We start from the raw sequence: 24849 nt of genomic DNA on the forward strand, positions 1-24849 counted from the left end.
GACTCACCTGAAGTCTACAACTTGACAGTCAGAAAAGTAACTCTGGATGCTGCTGTTCCGGAAGAGGTGATTGAGCTGAAAGATAGGGTAACACTTCCTTGGTCAGAATCCATGGCCCAATAGCATCAGAGAATGCCAACCAGCCAATGAGCACAATTCCCCTTCTATTTTCTCTTGTCTCAAAAATACTAGCGCAGGTATATATACCAAAGTATTCCTTGCGCTAGCAAATGAACCAAATCTTTGTGCCTGTCTCTTAATTTGTAAAATGGAAACAAGAGCCTGTCTTCATGAATTGTTACAAAAAGTCACCCTCTGGAGTTCCCTCTCTGGTGCAATGGGAACAAGTGGCATCTCTGCAGCACCAGGACACAGGTTCGATCCCCAGCCCAGCACAGTGGGTTAAAAGGATCTGGGCTAAATCAATCCAGCATAGGTCACAACTGTGGCTTGGACCTGATCCCTGGCCCCGAGAACTCCATGTGCTGTGGGGAGGATAAAAAAGGAAAAAAAAGTCACCCTCTGACTACCAGTGGTTATAGGTCATTCTCTCCCTGGGAACAGGGTGGACACACAACCCCATTCTCACCGCATTCTCAATATTTCTTTTGTTCTGCTGGTATCTGGTGGTGCCTGGCTGGGCTATGTCCTGGGAATACAGTAGGTTGGTGACAGTGAAATTCAGCTGGAAGTTCTGGAAGCTGGGATTGCTTGTCGGTTGGTCTGTTGGTAGATGAATTGGTGGCCCCACTTCTAGAATAAAAAGAAAGTATGAAAGTCCCCATCAGGGGATTTTTTGTTTGTTTGTTTGTTTTTAGGGCTGCACCCACGGCATATGGAAATTCCCAGGCTAGAGGCCAAATAGGAGGTGCAGCTGCTGGTCCATGCCACAGTCATACCAACGGGGGATCTGAGTTGTGTCTGTGACCTACACCACAGCTCATGGCAACGCCAGATCCTTAACCCACTGAGTGAGGCCAAGGATCAAACCTACATTCTCATGAATCCTAGTAGGGTTTGTTAACCGCTGAGCCATGAAGGGAACTCCCAGGGGAAGTTTTTAACAAAGAAGTCATTACAGCCATTCAGCTTATTCCTGGCAATGTGGACTGAGTTGGGTTTTTAAAAGCAGGCTACAGAAGACCCTCCCTCCGCCAGTCCATCTTGAACCCCATTCATCTGCCTGTCTGTCCACCAGGCATTGCTAGAGCTCACTAGGATGTGGGGAAGAGGACAATGGGCTGCTCTGGGGCAGAGTCAGCAGGTACAGGTGTTGACCATCCCAGTGGGCATCCATCACACCTTTGCTGACCTAGGTTCCTAATGTGTCTTTCTGCCTCTGGTCTTTTCCTCAGCCTATCCATTCTCCATGCAGCCCCCAGAGGATATGCTTTCCTCTTCCTCCACAAACCATTCCAGGGCCCCAGAAAGTCCCCACCCACATCTTTATCCATAGCTGCCACATCGCTCATGTCAAAGTGTATGCTCCAGCCACTTCAAACTTAAATTTTTTTGTATTTTTAAAATTATTGTATATTTGATTTACAATGTTGTGCCAATTTCTGCTATATAGCGAAGTGATCCAATCATACATATATAGACATTCTTTTTCTCATACTATCTTCCATCATGTTCTATCCCAGGAGATTGGACACAGTTCCTCCGCTATATGGTAGGATCCTCTTATTTAGTGAAGTGAGTCAGAGAGAGAGAGACAAATACCATATGTTATCACTAATAAGTGGGATCTAAAATATGGTGCAAACGACCCTTTCTACAGAGCAGAAACAGACTCATAGACATGGAGAAGAGACTTGTGGTTGCCAAGGGGGAGGAGGAAGGAATGGGATGGACAGGTAGTTTGGGGTTAGTAGATGCAAACTATTACATTTAGAATGGATGGGCAATGAGGTCCCTTAATATGTTATGTTCTTTCTAGATTATAAACACATGTAGCACACAACCCCCCATCTCTTCCCCCCAACTAGGTCTTGTTCTTCAGGTCTCAGTTTCTTTCTTTCTTTTTTTTTTTTTTTGGTCTTTTTGCCATTTCTTGGGCTGCTCCCATGGCATATGGAGGTTCCCAGGCTAGGGGTCCAATTGGAGCCGTAGCCACTGGCCTACACCAGAGCCACAGCAACATGGGATCTGAGCCGCGTCTGCAACCTATACACCACAGCTCACAGCAACTCTGGATCCTTAACCCACTGAGCAAGGCCAGGAACTGAACCCGAAACCTCATGGTTCCTAGTTGGATTCATTAACCACTGCACCACGACAGGAACTCCCAGATATCAGTTTCTTCATCACTTCCTCCAGAAAACTTTTCAAGAGAGCTGCATATCCCTCCTGTGGCTCTCAAAGGCTTTTGAAATTCCCTTATTGGAGTTCCTGTTGTGGCTCAGTGGTTAACGAACCTGACTAGCATCCATGAAGATGCAGGTTCGATCCTTGTCCTTGCTCAATGGATTAAGCATCCGGCATTGCTGTGAGCTGTGGTGTAGGTTGCAGATGCAGCTCGGATCCTGAGTTACTGTGGCTCTGGCATAGGCTGGTGGCTGCAGCTCCGACTGGATCCCTCGCCTGGGAACCTCCATATGCTGTGGGTGCACCCCTAAAAAAGACCAAAAAAAAAAAAAAAGAAATTCCTTTATTATGGCAATTATCACAGTGTATCATGAGTGCCTATTTACTTTCATTAAATGAATGTTGAATGAATGAATCAATCAATCAACGTGTGATGCAAGAAGGAAACTCAGGATCCTTCACATTCTGGGTTAGAAAAATTGGCATGTAAAATAACCATCTCCATGGGTATTTTCACTGCATTTTTTCCTTCCTGCCTCCTACTGGATGACACATTGCCATGAATCATCAATACAGGCTTCCAGACATCCCTCCTCTTTTTCCTCTGCAGCCTCCCTGCATTCCCCTGCAGAAGCCCTATCTTCACATAACAAACTCTTCCAGCCACGAACCCATCCCTCACCCCATCTCACACCTGTCACATGCACATCCATCAACTGGTAGGTGGCACCCAGCCAGTGGGATGAGGCGTTCAGGGTCTTGTCTAGAAACACTTGCTTCACCATGCTGGGGTCCAGACGGGAGGAGAACAGAGCCTTGACGGTGACTGACATGGAATCCAACCTAGGAACAGAGACCATGGAAACTCAGCCAGTACTCAACACCAGCAGTGTCTCCTGAGTTCTCACTTTATACAGCTGAAGACATAGGGGCAAGCAGTGGCAGATTATCTGACTGCCTCTTTGCCCAGGCAAGAGAAGAGACCAAAAAGGGAAAGGCTTCCAGGAGTTGGGAATAGAAGCAATAACAGTAGCAATAACAGTAACAATAACAATAACAAATGTCTACTGTGCACCTCTAAGAAGTGACTTACACATTCCCTCTCTGTCCTCTTGTGGAAGCTATGACTATAATTACACCCATGTTAAAGACAATGGAACTGAAGTTTGGTAAATTTTTTTTGTCTTTTTAGGGCCGCACCCGCGGCATATGGAGGTTCCCTGGCTAGGGGTATAATCGGAGCTACAGCTGCCGGCCTGCACCACAGCCACAGCAACACCAGATCCGAGCCGCATCTGTGACCTACACCACAGCTCACGGCAACGCTGGATCCTTAACCCACTGAACAAAGGCAGGGTTCAAACTTGCAACCTCATGGTTCCTAGTTGGACTCGTTTCCTCTGCACCTCGATGGGAACTCCTGAAGTTTGGTAATATTCAAAGTTAGCACTGCGTCCCAGGATCCTCCCTTTCTCTAGAGTAGATGTCCTAGTTTCTCTCGCCATCCCTCAGAAACGTGGGTTCAAACCTAACTTTGACAGTTCTTGGGTCCTTCACATCTGTGAGCCTCAGTTTTCCCACGTGAGCAATGGGGACGAGCACTGCATTGACCTCACGGGGGATGTTATGAGAAATAAATGAGATGATCATGCATCAAAATACTCAGCAGGGACCCTGACCCTGGTAAGTGTTATTATTGGACCGCTATTAGCTAAAAGTTGTATTTCCCAAGAAGGAGGTGGGGGCAGGGGGGTGGTGGCTCCAAGAGGTTAATCCTCTTCCTGCACTCCAAAGATTTACGGAAGAAGACGGTAAGATTAGCAGTCAAGGACATGGGGAAGAATGGGCACCATGACAATGACTTCTGGTTCAAGGATGTGCCAACAGGAGCTCTGAGATTCAAGCTGCCAGCTCAGCCAAACATCCCATTCTCCTAAACTTACATCAAGTTGGTGACCAGGCAGGAGCGGAATACGTCTTGCAGCTGGCTGCCTCTGTAGAGTTTGGTGACCTGGAATAAAGGGTAGGGAGAGTGGGTGCAACAGAGCGAGCCCCTGGAGCCAGTGGAGAACAAACACAGGCCTTGAAGCCAGGAAGGCCTGGGTTCCAATCTTGGCTCTGGCCCTAACTCACTGTGTGACCTTAGGCACAATGCTCCCATTCCTCCCTCCCTCCCTCTCTTTCTTTCTTTGGGTTGCACCCACGGCATATGGAAGTTCCCAGGCTAGGGGTCTAATCGGGGCTATAATCGCCAGCCTACACCACAGCCATAGCAACACCAGATCTGAGCCATTTGTGACCTATACCACAGCTCATGGCAACACTGGATGCTTAACTCACTGGGTGAGGCCAGGGATTGAACTTTTGTCTTCATGGATGCTAGTCAGATTCATTTCCACTGAACCATGATGGGAACTCCTTCCTTCCTTCCTCCTTTTTCTACCCCGGGGCATGTGGAGTTATGGGGCCAGGGATCAAATCCAAGCTGTACTTGTGACCTATGCTGCTGCTGAGGCAACTTGGGGTCCTTAACCTACTATGCGGGGCTGGGGATTGAACCTGCGTCTCGCTGATCCCCTGGCACCACAGTGGGAACTCCCAGTGCTCCTCTTTCTGAGGCTCAGTTTGCCCATCTGAGAAATGGGGAGGCAGCTGGGGAACCACCTCTGGAATCTGAGAGAACCCAGAACATGTAGGCAAAGTGAAGAGTGGAAAAGTCACTTAGTAGGTGTAGGTCAGGCTGAGGAAGGAGAGGGGCACTCAGGGCAAAGAGACCCCACCTTGTCCTGGATGTCCCTCAGCAGGGCGATGTACTCTGAGGACATGGGGTCTGGTTTGCTGAGGTTCCAGTTGATGATGCGGAAATTTAGTTGGTACTCGCTCTGGAGAGATAAAGTCTGGGGTGCATAGCCTGGAGCCATCGAGGGGAAGAAAAGACAGACAGAGACTCAGCTTTTAGCAGAGGTAGGGTAGCCCAGGGGGCCCCTGCTTCCTATCTTATCAACCAAAATCAGGCCCATGTGTTGGGGACAATACAGGCTCCCAAGTACAAAGTCACCCTGTAGAGGAAGAAAAGTGGAATTTTATAAGGAATCTCCCAAGTTGAGCTTTTCTGCTTGTGCTTATGCATTTCCTACTTCTAGGAATGCTCTTCCACCCTCTTCCCGGAAAACTCCTATTCCTGCTTGGAGCCATTAAGTTGGGGCCCCACGAGAGCGGGAACTCACCTATCTTCTTTTATTTTCCTTTAAAAATTTTTTTTAGGGCCACACCCCAGGCTAGGGGTTGAATTGGAGCTGCAGCTGAGGTCTACACCACAGCCACAGCAACTCTGAATCCAAGCCACAGCTACATTGTAGCTCATGGCAATGCTGCTGGATCCTTAACCCAATGAGCGAGGTCAAGGATCAAACCTTCACCTTCACGGGAACTATGTGGGGTTTTTAACCTGCTGAGCCACAATGAGACCTCCTATCTTGTTCTTTTCATATCCAATGACTAGAACAGTTTCAGGCAGGCACACTCTATCCTCCTCCAGGAAGCACTCTTTTTTTTGGGGGGTCTTTTTAGGGCTGCCCTTGAGACATATGGAAGTTCCCAGGCTAGGGGTCAAGTTGAAGCTGCAGCTGCCAGCCTACACCATGCCAGATCTGAGCTACGTCTGTGACCTATGCTGTAGCTTGCAGCAATGCTGGATCCTTAACCGAGAGGCCAGGGATCCAACCCGCATCCTCATGGACACTATGTCAGGTTCTTAACCTGCTGAGCCACAGTGGGAACTCTGAGGCTGTGTAATTCTCCATGGTGAGGGTCTCTTGTGCATTGGAGGATACTAGCTACATATCTGACTTCTACCCACAAGATGCCAGTAGTGCCCTCCCCCGTTGTGACAATCAAAAATGCCTCCAGACATTGCTGAGTGTCTTCTGGGGTGGAGCAATGAGAAACAATGGCATGGAGGGGCCTCACATGGAAGAACCTCTGTCCCAAGAGAGCCCATGGGTCAGACATTTTTTTGTTGTTGTTGTTGTTTTTTTATTTCTTAGGCCGCTCCCACGGCATATGGAGGTTCCCAGGCTAGAGGTTGAATCAGAGCTGTAGCTGCTGGCCTACACCAGAGCCACAGCAATGTGGGATCTGAGCTGCGTCTGCAACCTACACCACAGCTCACGGCAATGCCAGATTCCCTAACCCACTGAGCAAGGCCAGGGATTGAACCCACAACCTCATGGTTCCTAGTTGGATTCATTAACCACTGAGCCACGACAGGAACTCCATACATTTTGGTTTTGAATTAAAATCCATTACATTAATTTGGTCAAAGGATTTTGTGTTATTTACCTGAATTGACAGGAGAGACCATCCCCACGGAGGTTTGGTGAGGGTGCTTCCCCCATACAACTTGGGCTGCCTTGTTAAAGAGGAAAATAAACTAGAATGGGGCGACTAATGATCTCTGTAAATCTAAGTTCAGCATGAACACTCACCACTGACAAAGAGACTGTCCTTGACCAGGGTGTAGAGGCCCATCTGGGTGAAACCGTTGGTCAGCTGGCTCAGCTCCCAGTAAAGCTGCTCTCTGTCCAGTCTGCGGCCCGTGGGGTCAGGGTAGTAGGTGCAGAGGGCACCCACGCCAGTGGCCGCACCATCTTGCTCAGGTCTGGGGAGAGAGGGAGGGTGGGAACGAGAGAGAGAGAGAGAGAGAGAGAGAGAGAGAGAGAGAGAGAGAGAGAGGTCTTTTTTTTTTTTTGGTTTCTCCCATGGCATCCTGTTAATAATGGTGTCTCTGCCTTTTTTTTTTTAGTTTCTAATTTTATTTATTTATTTATTCATTCATTTATTATTTTTTTGGCCAAGCCCATAGCATGTGGATGTTCCTGGACCAGGGATCAAACTTGCCACATAGCACTGACCCGAGCTGTTGTGTCGGCAATATCAGATCCTTAACCCACTGCGCCACAAAGGAGCTCCTGTCTCTGCCTTTTTTATGTCCCTAAATGATTTTTTTTTCTTTTTATGGCCACATCTGAGGCATATGGAAGTTCCTAGGCTAGTGGTCAAATTGGAGCTGCAGCTGCCAGCCACAGCCACATTGTATCCAAGCTACATCTGTGACCTATGCCATAGCTTGCAGCAATGCTGGATCCTTAACCCACTGAGCCAGGCCATGGACTGAACTGACATCCTCATGGGTTAAGAATACTAGTCAGGGAAAGTTTCCGTCGTGGCTCACTGGTTAGTGAACCTGACTAGCATCCATGAGGATGCAGGTTCGATCCCTGGCCTTGCTCAGTGGGTTAAGGATCTGGCATTGCTGTGAGCTATGGTGTAGGTCACAGACATGGCTTGGATCTGGTGTTGCTGTGGCTGTGGTACAGGCCTGCAGCTGCAGCTCCAATTGGACCCCTAGCCTCGGAACTTCCATATGCTGTGGGTGCGGCCCCAAAAAGACCAAAAAATAAGAAACAAAACAAACAAACAAAAAACAATGGGAACTCTTGAGAGAGAGGTCTTGAAACCTCTGGATGTGAGGCCAGAAAGAGGCAGAAGCAAATGGGAGGTCAGTGGGAAGACTGAGAAAGGGATGGCCACGAAAAGTGGTCCTTACTGGCAAATGCTCAGGAAAAGGTCTTACCTGAGGGAGATCAGTCTGCAATTTGAGTAGAAGGTACCCAGGCTGCTCTTCTGGAGCAAGGATCCAAGCTGGGGAGGTAGGAGAAGGATGATGAGCAGAAAAAGGACAGGGTTGAGGGAGAAGTTGGGGGGTGGGAGGGCTGATCCCACTAGGGGTGCCTGGAACCAGCATCTCACCAGGCGCTGCAGGACCCTCTTGGTGGAGTTGAACATGGCCATGCCATGGCTCATGTCTGATGAATACACAAGGTTGGAGATGGTGAAGTTGAGTGTGAAGGTCTTCAGGTTGTGTCCCACAGCTGCAGCAAAACAAGAGGAGGAGTTCCCATTGTGGCTCAGCTGGTTATGAACCCGACCAGTATCCATGAGGATGTGGGTTCAATCCCTGGCCTCCCTCAGTGGGTTAAGTTTCCGGCATTGCTGTGAACTGCAGTGTAGGTCACAGATGTGGCTTGGATCCCACGTTGCTGTGGCTGTGGCGTAGGCTGGCAGCTGCAGCTCTGATTTAACTGCTAGCCTGGGAACTTCCATATGCCCCAAGGTACGGCCCTAAAGAACAACAACAACAAAAAGAGACAAACCAAAAGGAGAGCTGGCCTGGGGCCACATCAGAGCCCTGCCATTCAATGTAACCTGATGTTTCCTCTTCCACCCAACTACGTGGTCACGTGAGTCAAAACCAGTCGTCTTCTCAGCTTCTCCTCCTTCACCTCCAATTAACATGGGTTCTACTTGCAGAATGGTTTCCATATACATCCCTTCTCTCCAACCCTGTCCCAGTTCAGGTCCTGTCTTCTCTGACCTGGACCAACACCCCAGAAGACTCACTGGATTCCCTGTCTGAAGGGTGTTCTCTACTCTGAACGCTAGAAGAAATTTCCTTAAATGAAAATCTCACTAGTGTCACCACTGCTCTGGTTCCCTAGGGCCTTCAGCACTAAGTTCAAACTTTTTTTGGAGGTGGGGCATACCTGTGGTATATTAAGGTTCTCAGGCTTGGGGTCAAATCAGAACTACAGCTGCTAGCCTCCACCAAAGCCACAGTAACATGGGATCCAAGCCGTGTCTGCAACCTACCCCACAGCTCATGGCAATGCCGGATCCTTAACCCACTAAGTGAGGCCAGGGATCGAACCCACATCCTCATGGATATTAGGTTCATTAGTGCTGAGCCACAACTGGAACTCCAAGTTCAAACTTCTTGACTGGCACTCAAAGTCCTTCCCAATTTTGTTCTTGCCAACCTTTGGGCTTCATTCATCTACCTACTCCAGGGTAAATTTTATGCTTCATGAAAAACAAATTCTTAATTCTTCCCATATACTATGCTATTTCTGACCACTGACACTTTGCTCATGGAGTCCCACCTGCCAGGAAAACTTTTCATCCCCTATTTAATTTACCTGGGTGGCTCCTACTCTTCCTTCCTTTCTCCCCCCTTCCTTCCTCTTCTTTCTTTTCTTTGCTTTTCTTCCTTCCCTCTTTCTTCCTTTCTTCCTTTCTCTCTTTCTTCCTCCCTTTTTTTTTGTCTTTTTAGGGCCACACCCATGACATATGGAGGTTCCCAGACTAGGGGTCGAATCAGAACTGTAGCTGGCAGCCTACACCACAGCCACAGCAACGCCATTATCTGGGTGGCATCTGTGACCTACACTACAGCTCAGGGCAATGCCGGATACTCAACCCACTGAGCGAGGCCAGGGATCAGACCTGCATCCTCATAGATACTCGCAGATTTGTTTCCACTGAGCCACGATGGGAACTCCCTTTCCTTCCTTTCTTTTTTGCTTTTTAGCACTTGCAGCCTATGGAAGTTCCCAGGCTAGGAGCAGTTCACATTGGAGCTGCAGCTACCAGCCTATACCATGGTCACAGCAAGGTGGGATCTGAGCCATGTCTGCAACATACACCACAGCTTACCACAACACTGGATCCTTGAGCTGGGCCAGGGATCGAACCCACGTCCTCATAAATACTAACTGGGTTTGTTACAGCTGAGCCACAATGGGAACTCCCCTACTACTTTTTCTTAAAGACCCACGTTGGGTGAACTCTTCTACAGAAAGCCCCTCCCTTCCAAATTGTGCCAGGTTCCTCCTCCCAAGACAGCCCACATTGTGTTAAAATAGTCTGTTAATCCGACAAGACTGGGGGCTTCATGAGGGCCAGCATTAGATTGAATTGTTGGTATTAATCAGGCATGATTGCCCTAAAGCCAGAATTGTACACCCTGGCCTCCCAGCTCTATCAGCTGGTGGATGTCTGGGGCTAGAGAGCTTATCTTGGGAGGAAAAGGGGCTCCCACGATACCTGTGGCGGATTCTGGTTGCACAGATGTTGATAATGTAGGCAGGAGTGTGGTGGTTGGCTCAGGAGCTGTCGAAAGGGCAGTCATCAGGGTTAGATGGAGCCCCTCACAGAGAGGAAGAAGCCCCCCAGCCTCACCTGGGCTCCACAAGTGGTTTTCCAAGGACAACCATTCATAGGTGTACCATTAATGAGAGTGAGGGAAGGAATGATTTGTGAGTTGAGGGAAAAGCCAGCCTGTGAATGAAATGAATCCAAGAGCTCAAGAGTGGGTATACAAAGATAGATGGAGGAGCAGAAATGTGGATGACATATGGGATACCCGAATAAAGGAGGATGAATGGACAAAAGGAGGGTCCGAGATAAGGAAGGAGGAATAAACACAAGGAAGAAAGATTGAGAGATGAATGGGAAGACAGAACAGAAAAAGGAGAACTAGGTGAATGGACAGAAGGATAGTCGGATGGATGGATAAAAGGAAGGAAGGGAGGAAGGAAAGGAAGGAAGGAGGGGACAAAAGGAGGAGGAAGGAAGGGAAGGGAGGGAAGAAGGAAAGAAAGGAGGAAGGAAGGAAGGGAGGGTCTGAAAGAAGGTGTAACTGGGAGGGTGGAAGAATGAATGGGTGAAAATATAGAAGACATGACCATTGGATGAGTGAATGGACAAAAGGCCAAACCACTGAGGAGCCACCAGAGTTTGCAGCTTGACACTGAGGCCCCTTCTGTGGTCCCTAGAAGAGACTGTGTTATCAGGAGCCATGGACCACAAGGTCATGATCTGATCTCAGCCCTTATTTCTGTAGAGAATGCTTGTTCACATGTCTTCCTTCAACCCGGAAGGGTGTGGCTGCACCCATGGCTGCAGGTCCCCAAAGAGACCTAGGTGTCCCCCCCATTGACACCTGCCTCCAACTCAGGAAACAGGCCTGGGTTTTGGGGCAAGCTCCCTCTGTCAGTGAGAAGAAAAGCTTGGCTCAAGACCACTGGAGGCTGAAATGGGCAGTGGATAAAAAGATACATACTAGTAGGAGGCTCATCTGGACCACGTTCATTGTAACCTGGAAATAAAAAAGTCACACATTAAGGGGAGGCAGAGGAATAAGCCCAGGTATTAGTGCCCTTGTCCGTGTGAGGTTCCTTTCTGGATGCCATTCCTTCTGTGCCAGGTGAGCATCTATGAATCTTCTAGGATTAGACTCAAATGTCATCTCCACCATAAAGGATTTCCCAGCCTTTCGGGGTTCTCTAGAGGCTCAGCAGGTTAAGGATCTGTCTTTGTCACTGCTGTGGCTCTGGCTACTGCTGTGGCACGGCTTTGATCCCTGGCCTGGGAACTTTTGCATGCCTCAGGTGTGGAAGAAAGAAAGAAAGAAGGAAGGAAGGAAAGAAGGAAAGCAAGCAAGCAAGAAAACAAGAAAGCAAGAAAGAAAGGAAAGAAGGAAGAAAGAAAGGAAAGACGGAAGAAAGAAAGGACCTCTCCTTACCCATCTCTCCGGCAAGCCTCTGACAAGACTCTTCACATGTACGTTGGCACATTTTCCTGCTACACATACATTCACCCCACTATCTGTCCTGCCAACCTCCCTCCAATCTCTCTTTCCTTTCCATGAATATTTATGGAAAGCTTACACTGTGTCAGGTTCCATTTACATTTGGGGACTATACGGCTGAACCAAAGTCTTTGCTCCACTGGAGTTTACATTAGGATAAGATGCTTAGGGAGTCTGTCTGTCCCTGAAACCAGACACAACTCCTGGCTTGTTGTAGATGCTGGGTGAATGAGTGACCACAATAAAACATGTAAGTTGTGCAGTTTACAAGTGGGGAATCCTAAACTGGCCTCAGCAGTGGTCAAGGCAAAGGGGAAAAAATGTGCACCCAGAAGAACATGAGGACCTAGATAGGTGAAATACCTACTGTGGGTGTAGACGGTTCCCTTTTCTGTACTTATCTTTTCCTCTTTGCTAAAATGGGGGTCCTGGGAATTCCCATTGTGGCTCAGCAAGTTACGAACCTGATTAGTATTGGTGAGGATGCAGGTTCGATCCCTGGCCTGGCTCAATGGGTTAAGGTTCTGGCACTGCCATGAGCTGTGACACAGGGTGCAGATGCGGCTCGGATCCTGCGTTGCTCTGGCTGTGGTGTAGGCCAGTGGCTACATCTCTGATTTGATCTCTCGCCTGGGAACTTCCATGTGCCATGTGTTGGCCAAAAAGTAAACAAACAGACAAACCAAAAACCCCCCTCAAAACTGCAAAAAAGAAAATAATAAATAAAATGAGGGTCCTAAAGGACCAGAGTGTCTCCCTGCCCACCTGATGGGGCAACAGTGATATGAAAGCGTGAGTTACCACACTCTATTTTCAGATTGGAGACAGAGAGGAGGGAAACTGAATTAATTCCAGTCAACCTCACCAAAATTGTGTGCTGCCCCTCAGAATCCCCATTAAGGGTCATCCATTCTTTTTTTAAATTAAAAATTTTTTAAAAATTATACTTGATTTGCAATGTTCTGTCAATTTCTGCTGTATAGCAAAGCGAAGCATCACCCTTTCAAACACTGCTTCTTACTGGATTCTAGGCTGATGCCCAATGTGTCTGAAGCCTGGACCCCCTAGATGTTCAGAGTGCCTTCCCTCCTTCCTGGCAGAGGGGACCAAACCAAGAGAGCCACTCATCCTGATCAAAAGTGAGAAGTGGGGAGAGGAGACAGATACGGGGTTTTTTCCTCCTAAGTTTCCACTAGAAAGACTCTTTGCTGAGTTCAATATATAGAATGGAACATAGTGTTAGATGCTGACAGCTGGGCTTGTGCCCTGACTCTGCCACTCTCTAGCTATAGCCATTTGGGTGAATTACCTAAACCTTTTGGAACCTCAGTTTCTTCATCTGTAAAATGGATCTCATCAAGGACCTGACTTGCAGGGTGGCCACGTGAGTTCAGTGTGGAGCTGAGACCGACACCAGCTTGTCTCAGGGTGTCCCCAAGAGAACTGCCTGGTCAGTGGAGACCCTTCTTGGATAGAAGGGTGGACCTGGTGAGGTGGGCTGAGAACCACTCACCATTGAGGTAGAGACTGTCCTTGTCCAGAGAATAGGGGCCCAGCCTGGTGATGCCACGGGTCTGTCTGCTCAGCTCATGGAACACCTGTCTGGCTGGCAGCCCCGGGCTGCTGGGAGGCGGCCGGTAGGTGCAGAGGATATCCACCCTTGTCTTGGCACCATTCTTCATAGACCTGGGGAAGGAGAGGTTGACCTTTGGGGAATGCAGTCCACTTGGCCCTTCTTCACCTGTGGTCACTGCACACTCCATTGCCTGTGTTCCAGTCTTGCTGAAACCATGCATGGTTTCTCCATCTTGCCACACTCTCACCTCAGGATCTTTGCACATGCAGTCACTTTGGTCTCTAAGTTTTTCCCCTTCTTTCTTTACCTGTGTAGTTTCCTGATCATCCTTCGGATCTCAACTTAGATGCCTCATCTGCTTCCAAGAACTCTCCCTGGCTGGGTCGGGGACCTTTTCTGGTTCCCAAGTGCCCTGGGATCCCCCCATCACCATCCCCCTGGTGACCTTCTATGTGAGCATATATTGTTTGTCCCTGCTCCCTCTAGACGGTGACCTCCATGAGGTCAGGGAATGGGACAGTATAGTTTATTGCTATCACACGGAACTGCCAGCACCTAGAACATTGCTTGCTTTGTGTAAAAATCTAAGTCCCTATTTATTTTTTTAATTTTTAAATTATAGTTGATTTACAATGTTCTATCAATTTCTGCTGTACAGCAAAGTGACCCAGTGATACATATAGATACATTCTTTTTCTCACATTATCTTCCATTGTGGTCCATCACAAATGATTGGATATAGTTCCCTGTGCTGTACAACAGGACCTCATTGCTTATCCAGTTCAAATGCAATAGTTTGCATCTACTAACCCCAAGTTAAAAAAATAAAATGATACAGCCAAAAAACAAACAAACAAAAAACCCAAGTCCCAAAAGATGGATTTTAAAATATGGTATCTCCATCTGGAAGGATGCTACTCAGCCTTCAAAGGACAGAAATGATGACACAAGCTGCAGCATGGATGAACCATGGGGACATTATGCTGAACGAATTAAGCCTACCATGAAAAGACAAATACTGTATTATTTCACTTCTAGGAGGTGCCCGGAGGAGTCAAGTTCATAGAAACAGAAAGTAGAATGGTGGGCCACAATTCTATATATGGTCCACATATAGGGATAGAGAAAGCTGGGGAGCTATATGGAGTTTCAGGCTTTTGTTTTTTTGGTTTTGCTTTTTTGGGCCATACCTGACACATATGAAATTTCCCAGGCTAGGGGTAGAATCAGAGCTGCAGCTGCTGGCCTACGCCACAGCTGCAGCAATGCAGAATCCAAGCCACATCTGTGACCTTTGCCACAGCTCACGGCAATAGGGTCTCCAATCCACTGGGTGAGGCCAGGGATCGAACCCATGTCTTCATGGATAATAGTCAGATTTGTTACTGCAAAGCCACAATGGGAACACCGGAGTTTCAGTTTTTCAAGTTCTGGAGCCTGGTTGCACAATAATGTGACTATACTGAATGCTACTGAACTGTACATCTAAAAATGGTTCTGATGGTAAGTTTCATGTGATGTGCATTTTACCACAATTAAAAAAATCGACTCCCAGAGTTCCCATTGTGGCTAAGTGGGTTAAGAGCCACATAGTCGACACAGACTCCATAAGGATGTGGGTTCGATCCCTGGCATCGCTCAGGGGGTTAAGGATCCAGTGTTGCTGCAAGCTGTGGTGTTGGTCACAGATGCAGCTCAGATCCAAAGTTGTCATGGCTGTGGCAAAGGGCGGCGGCTGCAGCTCAGATGTAACCCCTAGCCCAGGAACTTTCATATGCTGCAGGTGCAGCCATTAAAAGAAAAAAAAAAAAATCAACTCCCCCCGAGACCCTATGTAGCATAGAATCTGCTGATTGCCTCAGCTCCTCCCTCGCCCTTGCTCTCTGCTCCAGCCACACTGGCCTCCTTGCTGTTCACTGAACATGCCAAGCTCATTCCCACGTGAGGCCCTTTGCCCATGCTGTTCCTTCTGTCTGGAACAGTTTTCACAGTTAAATCTTATTAAATTGGAAGACAGCTCAAAATTCAGCTCCAGAGGAGCTCCCATCATGGCTCAGTGGATAACGAACATGACTAGTATCCATGAGGACACAGGTTCAATCTCTGGCCTCGCTCAGTGGGTTAAGGATCTGGCATTGCTGTGAGCTGTGGTGTAGGTTGCAGATGCAGCTTGGATCCCATGTTGCTATGGCTGTGGTGTAGGCTGGCAGCTACAGCTCAAATTGGACCCCTAGCCTGGGAACGTCTGTATGCTGCAGGTGCAGCCCTAAAAAGACAAAAAAAAAGAAAGAAGGTCAGCTCCACAGAGAGGAAGGCCTGTCCCCCTGGATAAATCTGCTTTCCCATCACTATTTATGCTCTTACAGCATTTGAAACCACTTCTATTAGATATTTATTCTCATGCAAGCTATCAGTTTTCTGGACGAGATGTGGGCAGGACTAGTGCCTGGTACCTCAGAGGCTGTACATCAGTGTCAGGTGAATGAAAATATGAATGAAAAGTGCTTCACAAATACTAGCAATTCACAGATTGACCAGGAAAAATGAGATTAATGGCTCAGTGGGTACAGAGCTTCTGCTCAGGGTGATGCAAAGTTCTGCAAGCAGAGAGTGATGATGGTTGTACAACACTGTGCATATAATTGATGTCACTGAATTGTACACTTAAAGATGGATAACATGGCAAATTCTATGTCTATTTTTACTCTATTGCAATTTGAAAAATTAATAATGTAATATAAAAAAATGCAGGATATAGGAAAGAACCCTCTGAGAAAAGCCCACTGAGAGTTCACGTGGGTTAAGGACCTGATGTTGTCTCTGTGGGTTAAGGACCTGACGTTGTCTCTGTGAGGATGTGGGTTTGATCCCTGGCCTCGCTCAGTGGGTTAAAGATTCTGCGTTGCTGTAGCTGCAGGATAGGTTGCAGGTGCAGCTCCCATTTGACCCCTGGTGCAGCTCCCATTTGATCCCTGGTCCCGGAATGTCCATATGCTACAGGTAAGACCATTAAAAAAAAAAAAAGAATATCCCACTGTATCTGGGGGGAAGAAGCTCCCACAGTTAGGAGTCCATGGGCCATGGGAGTAGGGGTGCTCTCACCTTAGCGAGGTGACCTTGCAGCCTGCATATTGGGCACCCAAGCTGCTCCGCTGGAACAATGGGCTGAGCTGGAGACGAAGGAGAGAGCCAGTGGTGATCACAGGTGGGCATTAGCCCATAGGTTGGGCATGAAGGGGTGAGAGGGAGAAGCAGGCATCTCACCAGGTGCTGCATGAGGGTGTCCGTGATGTTGAACTTGAGAGAGCCAGGACGACCCATGTCTGCTGAGTAGCGCAGGTTGTCGATGGTGAAGTTCAGCGTGAATGGCTCCTCGCTGACCTCCCCAGCTATGATGGGTACAGAGAGAGCCAAGTCTCGATGGGAGGGGTCCCCACATCCATCCCAGGATAGGGCTTCTGAGGGTCCTGGGTCCTCCTCCCGATTAACCTATCACTTAATGGCAACAGCTCCAGCAGCAAATAAGGGCAGGCTTAATGATCTGAGGATGCAGGATGGGCCATTTGCACCCTGATGTAGGTGTGGAGGGTTCTGTGAAAACACTGGTGTCTTTCCCAGGAGGAAAGGCACTGATGACCCCAGACATGTAGTTTTTCCACTCTCCATCTTTCTGTGCCTCTGTCTCTATATACGTGCATATATGTTTATATATAAATGAATGTATATTATCTATAAGTATGTAATTTATATATTATATATTTATATTATATATATAAATACATATAAAATAATGTATATATACATTACAGCCAAGTGTGCAAATCTTCTATGCATTGGTTAAAAAGACCCAACAAGAGTTCCTCCTATGGTAAAGTGGGTTAAGAATCCGACTGCAGCGGTTTGGGTCTCTGCGGAAGCTCAGGATTGATCCCTGGCCCAGAGCAGTGGGTTAAAGGAACTGTAGGTCACAGCTGCAGCTTGGATTCAGTCCCTGGCCCAGGAACTTCCATATGCCATGGGTGGAGTCACAGAAATTAAAAAAAAAAAAAGACACAACAGTCTAGCAGCTATAACCAGCCTTTCTGCATCTCAAGGTACTGCTGTGTAAGATAATATAATAATGATCCTGACTTCCAAGGTTGTTAGGAAGTTTCAAGAATTTAGTTTTTGTAAAAGGACACAGACTGATCAGTAGAGGGGGGCGACCTGTGTAGACCCCAGGAGAAGCAGAATAGATGAACATAGGATGCTGTTAAGACCAGAGGCTCCCTGACTTGACTACAGAATAGACAAGCGGTGCAGGAGCTAAGTGATTAAGACAAAACCTCTGGGAGAAAAGTTTACCTTCTCTCTTCCCTTCCGCCCTTCTGTGCACCACTCTTTCCAGGCTCCCTTCTATTCATCTTTCCTTCTATCCTTCTGTCATTTCTTCCCATCCATTTGTCCTTTCGTCTTCTTCCTTCCATCCTTTCTTCCACCCATCTATCCATTTATCCTTCTAACCATCCATCCATCCATTATACACACACATACATCATTCTTTCCTACCTCACACCTTCCCTCCCTTCCTTCTTCCCATTCATCCTGCCTTCTATGCATCCTTCTGTCCATCTTTCCTTCATTCCTTCCTTTCTTCCATTCATCTTTCCTTGCTCCCTCTCTCCATTTCCCTTCCATTTATCTTCTTTCCTTCCCTTCTTCTCTTATTTCCTTCCTTGCATCTGTTTATACATCCTCCCTCCCTTCTCTTTTCCTTCTTCCATTCATTTTTTTTTTGCCTCTCATCAGCTCATCCATCTTCCCTCTCCCCCTCCTTCCCCTTGTCACTTCTTCCTTCCATGTATCCACCTTGCCTTCTTTCCATGCACATTGAATTGGTCCTATCAGGCTCCAGGAACGATTCCAAGAACTGGAGAGTGATAAATAAATGCAGTCCACAGAATGACCTTGACTTATTTTCTTTTTCTTATTTGGAAAAACAGTTGTTTTGGACCTCAGGAGTCCTGAACCCTGCTGTAGCTGAAAGGCATGAGGGAAGATGCTATGATGTAAAAGACCAGTAATGGACCCAAGGACAGTTTGAGGGTGTTGAAATAACATACCTCTAAGGCGAGGGCAAAAATTTTTTTTTTTTTTAGGGCCACAGGTGAGGCATATGGAAGTTCTCAGGCTAGGAGTCAAATCGGAGCTGCAGCTGCTAGCCTACACCACAGCCACAGCCACAGCAATGACAGATATGAGTCACACTGCAACCTACACCGCAGCTCATGGCAATGCCAGATCCTTAACCCACTGAGTGGGGCCAGGGATTGAACCTGCATCCTCATGGATACCAGTTGGGTTTGTTTCCACTGAGCCAGAATAGGAATTCCAACAATTGATTCTTGAAAACCTACAGGGGTCTCACTACAGGGTTTGCTAGGAATGCAAAGGGAGTTTAATCATGAACCAGTACATCATAGATGTGCACCAAAACCCAGCATGTCTTTTGGAATAAACTGACTGATGTATCAGTAGTGTGGAGAGTGAGACAGAGTTTTAGAGTTATAGGAACTCTGTGCTCTATTACTTATTTGCTCTGTGGCTTGGTAGCCTGAGTCTGAGTTTCCTCCACTCCAAAGTGGATCAAAGTCTCATGGTTGTGAGAATTAAAGTATAAGGTGTATATGCTTTGGAATGAATTGTGTCCCCCCGCCCCAAATTTATATGTTGAAGCCCCGGTCCCTCAGAAGATGACTGTATTTGGAGACAGGGCCTTTAAAGAGATAATTAAGTCAAAATGAGGCCACCGGGTGGAACTAACTTAATATGAACTGGTCTCCTTACAAGAAGAGGAGATTAGGATAGAGACATGGGAAGGAATGCACAAAGGGACAACTATGGAAAAAGGCAGCAGGAAGGCAGCCATCTGCAGGCCAAAGAGAGAGGATGCAGAGGAAACCAACCCTGCCAGCACCTTTGGCTTAAACCTCCAGCCTTTAGAACTGGGAGAAAGTAGATTTTTGTTATTTGAGTCGCGCAGTCTTTGGTATTTTGTGCCCAATACAGCATGCAACTTAGCACAGCATCTGGAAAGCAGTCAATTTCAATGCATGTTCACTGAAAATCTAACAACAGGTGGAACACCAATGCTGAGAAGCCCCTGGAACAATAAACAGAGATATGAATAGAAGAATAAGGAAAGAGGACCAAGGGTAAGGCTTTAGGAGAATTACAATGACCACGATTCAGAGATCCCGTTGTGGTTCAGCGGGTTAAGAACCTGACATAGTATCCATTAAGATGCGGGTTTGATCCCGGGCCTCGCTCAGTGGGTTAAGGATCCCGCATCTGCCGAAAGCTGTGGCAGAGGTTGCAGATGCAGCTTGGATCTGGTGTTGCTGTGGCTGTGGTGTAGGCCGGCAGCTGCAGCTCCGATTCAACCCCTAGCCTGGGAATTTCCATGTGCTGCACTGCAGCTGTGAAAAGGGGGGAAAAAATGACCACCATGGGTCAGAATGTGGTGGAAGGAGTTCCCACTGTGGCACAATGGGATTGGTGGCATCTCTGCAGGGCCAGGATGCAGGTTCATCCTTGGCCCTTCACAGTGGGTTAAAGGATCTGGCATTGCTGCAACTGCAGCGTAGCCTGCAACTGCAGCTCAGATCTGGTCCCTGGCCTGGGAACTCCATATGTCCTTCCATACTAGGTCTAAAGCTTCCGCACTCTAGGCTGAAACTTTCCACCAGGATCCAGGAGCAAGAGAAGGGATGAGTCAGGGACCTTCCAGATGCTTCCCTCACCCTAAAGTGGTGGAAGTGGGGTCCAGGAAATCAAGGTCAGGCATAGGCATACTCACTGGTGGTAGTGGGGGCCACAGCTCCATAGGTGTAACCTGCAGAGAGAGGGTGAGAGAAGCTGAAAGAGACTTGGGGTGAACATAAAGGGTTAAGGGAGAGGGGGTACTTAGGGGCCCTTGAGAGGAAAGCAGAGAGGAGGAGGCAGTGGAGGGATGTTGGGGGAAGAAGCAACCAAGCAACAGACTTGAATGTGGCTGGATCCATTTGTTACTTCATTATAATGGAGACAACCCAGATCAGAAGGAGAAAAAATGGATCAAAGCTCACCTTGGAAATGAAAGCACTGGCAACACAAGGATCTGATGGGAGGGGACAATGGTTGTACCATAACCACTCACCATTGACATAGAGGCTGTCCCGGTCAAGGGTGAAGGAGCCCAGCCGGGTGATGCCATGGGTCTCATGGCTCAGCTCCCAGTACAGCTGTTCTCTGTCCAGCTCAGGTCTTGCAGGGTCATAGTGGAGGGTGCAGACAATGTCTACTCCAGTGGCTGCTCCACTCTTTTCACGCCTGGAGAAGAAAGGATATAGGGGGAGTTCTGGTGTGGCTCAGCAGTAATGAACTGGACTAGTATCCATGAGTATGCGAGTTCGATCCCTAGTCTCACTCAGTGGGTTAACAATCTGGTGTTGCCATGAGCTGTGGTGTAGGTTACACATGCGGCTCAGATCTGATGGTGCTGTGTATGCCACGGGTGTGGCCCTAAAAAGACCAAAAAAAAAAAAAGATAAAAGAAAAAGGATGTAGGAAGTGGAGTACTAGGAGTGTCCTTATGGGTGTGAAAGAGAGGAGGCTAAAGGAGATGTGGAAGAGTTTAGCTCTGAAGCCCCCAGGGGGTCTCCTAAGTGTCTTTCATCTGAGACAAGTCCTCACCGTTCAGAACAGAAAACATTTTTCTTTTGGCTGAGCCCGCGGCATGCAGAAGTTGCCGGGGTTGAGGATCGAACCTACACTGTATCAGGAATCAGAGCCACAACAGTGACAATGTTAGATCCTTAACCTGCTGAGCCACCAGGGAACTCCCAGAAAACATTTTAATTGGCACTTGAAGACAGGGATTTGCAGTAGTTATCCCACTGCCTCTTTTCTTTTTTCTTTTTTGGCCATGCCCACAGCATGCAGAAGTTCTGAGGCCAGGGATCAAACCCAAGCCACAGCTGAGATCTAAGCCACAGCAGTGACAATGCCAGATCCTTCATCTGCTGAGCCACAAGGGAACTCCAATCCCAATTCTTAAGAGGAGGGCTTTCATTTAAAGCAAAAAGTCAGGAGTTCCCATCATGGCTGAGTGGAAACAAATCTGACTAGTAACCATGAAGACGCAAGTCTGATCCCTGGCCTCACTCAGTGGGTTAAGGATCTGGCATTGCCATGAGCTGTGGTGTAGGTTTGGGACACAGCTTGGATCTGGCATTACTGTGGCTGTGGCATAGGCCAGCGGCTACAGCTCCGATTCGACCCCCAGCCTGGGAACTTCCATATGTTGTGGGTGTGGCCCTAAAAAGACACACACACACACACAAATAAAGCAAAAGGTCATACGGACTTCATAAATAAAAACACAATGCCTATTTGTAAATCTAGAGCACTGTCACCAGCTGGGCATGAAGAAGGCACGAAGGGGTCATGGTGGGCACTAGAATTCAGTATTGCCAGGGGAATGCCTAGCAACTGAGCCTGCTGGCCGGTGCATGAGGGTTCACCTGACCAGGTGAATCATTCCATCTGGGGTTCTCACCTGAGTGACTCCAGCCTGCAGCCAGTGTAGAGGGGGCCGACACTAGTCTTATTGAGCAAGGCCTTGAGCTGGTAGGGAAAGAGAGGGAGGTGAGCAGAAGGGCTGAGGGGATAGGCAGGTAGGTGAGAGGTGAACTTGGTGGAGGCCATCAAAGAGCTCTCACTTGGTGCTGTAATATCCTCTTGGTGGAGTTGAACTTCAAAGAAGCTGGGCGCCCCATGTCCTCAGTGTAGTGCATGTTGGTGATGGTGAAGTTCAGGGTGAAGGACACCAGGTGAAGATTGGTGGCTGCAGTGGGGGAGGAAGAGAAAGATGTTCAGTTGGGGCCATAGTAATGGCCAAGGTCTCCTGGGGCTCTAACCACAGAGCCCCTGCAGTGGATTAAGTATAGCCATGAGCTGAAGGAGAGAACATTGTGGAATCCCTGAGACACTGGGAACAGTTGCTCATTCATCTTGTGAGTGTTTATTCAGTGACTGATACATGTGAGGTTCTGTACTAGGCTCTGTGAGTCCAAAGATGAATAGGAGGAATTCCTGTTGTGGCACAACAGAAACGAATCTGAGTAGGAACCACGAGGTTGCAGGTTTGATCCCTGGCCTCGCTCAGTGGGTTAAGGATCCAGCATCTGCTGAAAGCTGTGGTGTAGGTCACAGATGTGGCTTGGATCTGGTGTTGCTGTGGCTTTGGCATAGGCCAGCAGCAACAGCTCTGATTAGACCCCTAGCCTGGGAACTTCCATATGCTGTGTGTGCATCCCTAAAAAAAAAAAAAAAGACAAAAGCCAAAAAAAAAAAAGAAAAAATGAATAGGGCATAGTCTCTCAATGTGGCCAGTGGGGCAATCAGACCATTACGTTGCAAGGGAAGCTGGGCTGGGATGGGGTGGGGCCATGGAGCAGTTGCAATTCCAGGACGGGTGACCGAGGAAAACTTCCTGGAGGAAGCTTCATTTTAAGTGTGACCAAAAGCACGAGTAAGAGCTTAGATGAATAGGAACTGAGCAAGTGTGAAGCAGAGGGAACAGCCTGGCTAAAGTCATGGCAGGAAGACAGAACAATTGCACTCAGAATGAAGTTGACCCTGGGGGAGCAGAGAGATGAGACTAGAGGGATCCTCTGAACTCAGAAAACTGAGGCAGTGACTATGCAGGACAGGGGATTGGACTTGATTTGTAGACCAGATAGAATCATCCAGAGATTATCAACAAGAGAGGAATTATATGGATAGAGGCACATAGGTCAGGACACTGCAGCTGCTGTGAGGAGGACCTGTGGGAAGCCCGTGTGGATACTACCGCAGAAGTCCTAGCAAAAAATGCTGATGGCCTGATGCAGATGTAGATAAAGGAGGCACTCTCAAGACATTCTGAAAGAAAAGATGACTTGGTGATGGATGGATGTGGGTGGTGACTGAGAGGGAGGGTCAAAGTTGGCACCCATGTCCTTGTCTTGGGTGATAAGGAGAAGGAACAAATTTGGGAGATGATGACTTCAGAGACAGAAACCAAGGGGTTTCATGAGGTTTGGAAGATGGGTGGACCAAAGGATTGACCAGAAGCTGTTGTGTGGTGTGGGCTGGACTCAGGATTTAGATGCTGAGCAGCTGGACCCTGAACAGCTGGATGGTCTCCAAACCATGGAAATGGATGAGAGTTCACTCAGGGAAGGTGAGTAAGCAATGTGGGAAGAAGTCATCTTGTATAAATGATCTTGTAGACATGATATAGGTACCAGTAAGAGCCTTCCTATCCGTGGGCTTGGGGGATGGAGCCAGAGAGGACATCAGGAAGGATGTGGAGGTCACAGCAGCTGAGGGAGAAAGAAAAACAACAACCAGAAATGAAATTTGGAGTGATACGCCTGTAAGGAAATGGTAGCATGGTGGTGGCTCTAGATATAAAAACATGCCTTCCACAAATGAAACTTTCCACAGAAAAGAAAATCATGGACATGGAGAATAGACTTGTGGTTGCCAAGGGGGATGGGGAGGGAGTGAGAGGGACTGGGAATTTGAGGTTAATAGATGCATATCCATTCTTGCCTTTGGAATGGATAAGCAGTGAGACCCTGCTGTGTAGCACTGGGAACTATACTAGTCACTTATGATGGAGCATGATAATGTGAGAAAAAAAATGTATACATGTATGTGTAACTGGGTCACCCTGCTATACAGCAGAAAATTGACAGAACCCTATAAATCAGCTATAATGGAAATCATTACAAAATTTAAAACAGACAAACAAAACCCAACAAAATGTGCCTCCCTCTCTGCCCCATTTAACCTGGAGTCAGAGCATCATCCTTAGCTGTGTATATGGGGGTGGGGAGGAGAGGTGACTCCTGTTACCCCCAATTCAGTCCATATATTTATGCATGCCCTCTGGACCCCTCCCATCCAGAGGGGTTATAACAGGAGGGAAGGGTTGGCTGGTTGAGTAGCTCCCATTTTTCAGGAGGGAGGTAGTTGCAGGTGCACAGAAGCCTGAAGATACTCACCACTGGGAGTGATGGCTGAGGTCTGATGGGTGTAACCTGTAAAGAGGAGATGAGATGGTAAGGAAGGGGAGGGGGAGAGATCTTCAATGAAGAGATGGCTTGGCCATTGGAGAGATGGTGGCTGGCCCATCATGGTGGTGAGTCATTAAAAAGAAGACTGAGAGCTCACCTGGAGGGGATCAAAGCCTACTCCTACCCTCAGCTTCAGAGGGACAAAGGCCTTGCCCTAAGCACCCTAAAGTATGCGTCCCCAGTGGAAGCCTGAACTTGGTGCAGAACCCTTCCACAGTCGAGCTCACCCAATAAGGATGAGGAGACCCACCCCCAATACAGTCACCAGTGAGGAAGGTGCTGTCATCATAGAAGCTTGGAGAAAACATCCAAAGTGCTCAGGTTGGGGA

The 24849-nt window shown here is 47.9% G+C and overlaps 1 protein-coding gene across 1 annotated transcript in view; it reads right to left on the reverse strand.

Moving 5' to 3' along the window:
- Positions 1-24849, reverse strand: part of MUC16 (mucin 16, cell surface associated) — a 71849-nt gene that overhangs the window by 7399 nt on the left and 39601 nt on the right. The window contains exons 29-46 of the mRNA XM_047776965.1: positions 24449-24484; positions 22115-22239; positions 21952-22019; positions 20551-20723; positions 20212-20247; positions 16638-16762; positions 16476-16543; positions 13311-13483; positions 11270-11305; positions 10252-10317; positions 8119-8240; positions 7943-8010; positions 6795-6967; positions 5088-5218; positions 4251-4318; positions 3002-3150; positions 590-753; positions 8-75 (exon numbers count right to left, since the gene is read on the reverse strand). Of these exons, the coding sequence (XP_047632921.1) occupies positions 8-75; positions 590-753; positions 3002-3150; positions 4251-4318; positions 5088-5218; positions 6795-6967; positions 7943-8010; positions 8119-8240; positions 10252-10317; positions 11270-11305; positions 13311-13483; positions 16476-16543; positions 16638-16762; positions 20212-20247; positions 20551-20723; positions 21952-22019; positions 22115-22239; positions 24449-24484 (1849 nt within the window). The remainder of the gene's footprint in view (positions 1-7; positions 76-589; positions 754-3001; positions 3151-4250; positions 4319-5087; positions 5219-6794; positions 6968-7942; positions 8011-8118; positions 8241-10251; positions 10318-11269; positions 11306-13310; positions 13484-16475; positions 16544-16637; positions 16763-20211; positions 20248-20550; positions 20724-21951; positions 22020-22114; positions 22240-24448; positions 24485-24849) is intronic.

The sequence above is a fragment of the Phacochoerus africanus genome, chromosome 4 (assembly GCF_016906955.1).
Source record: "Phacochoerus africanus isolate WHEZ1 chromosome 4, ROS_Pafr_v1, whole genome shotgun sequence".
NCBI classification, from domain to species: domain Eukaryota; kingdom Metazoa; phylum Chordata; class Mammalia; order Artiodactyla; family Suidae; genus Phacochoerus; species Phacochoerus africanus.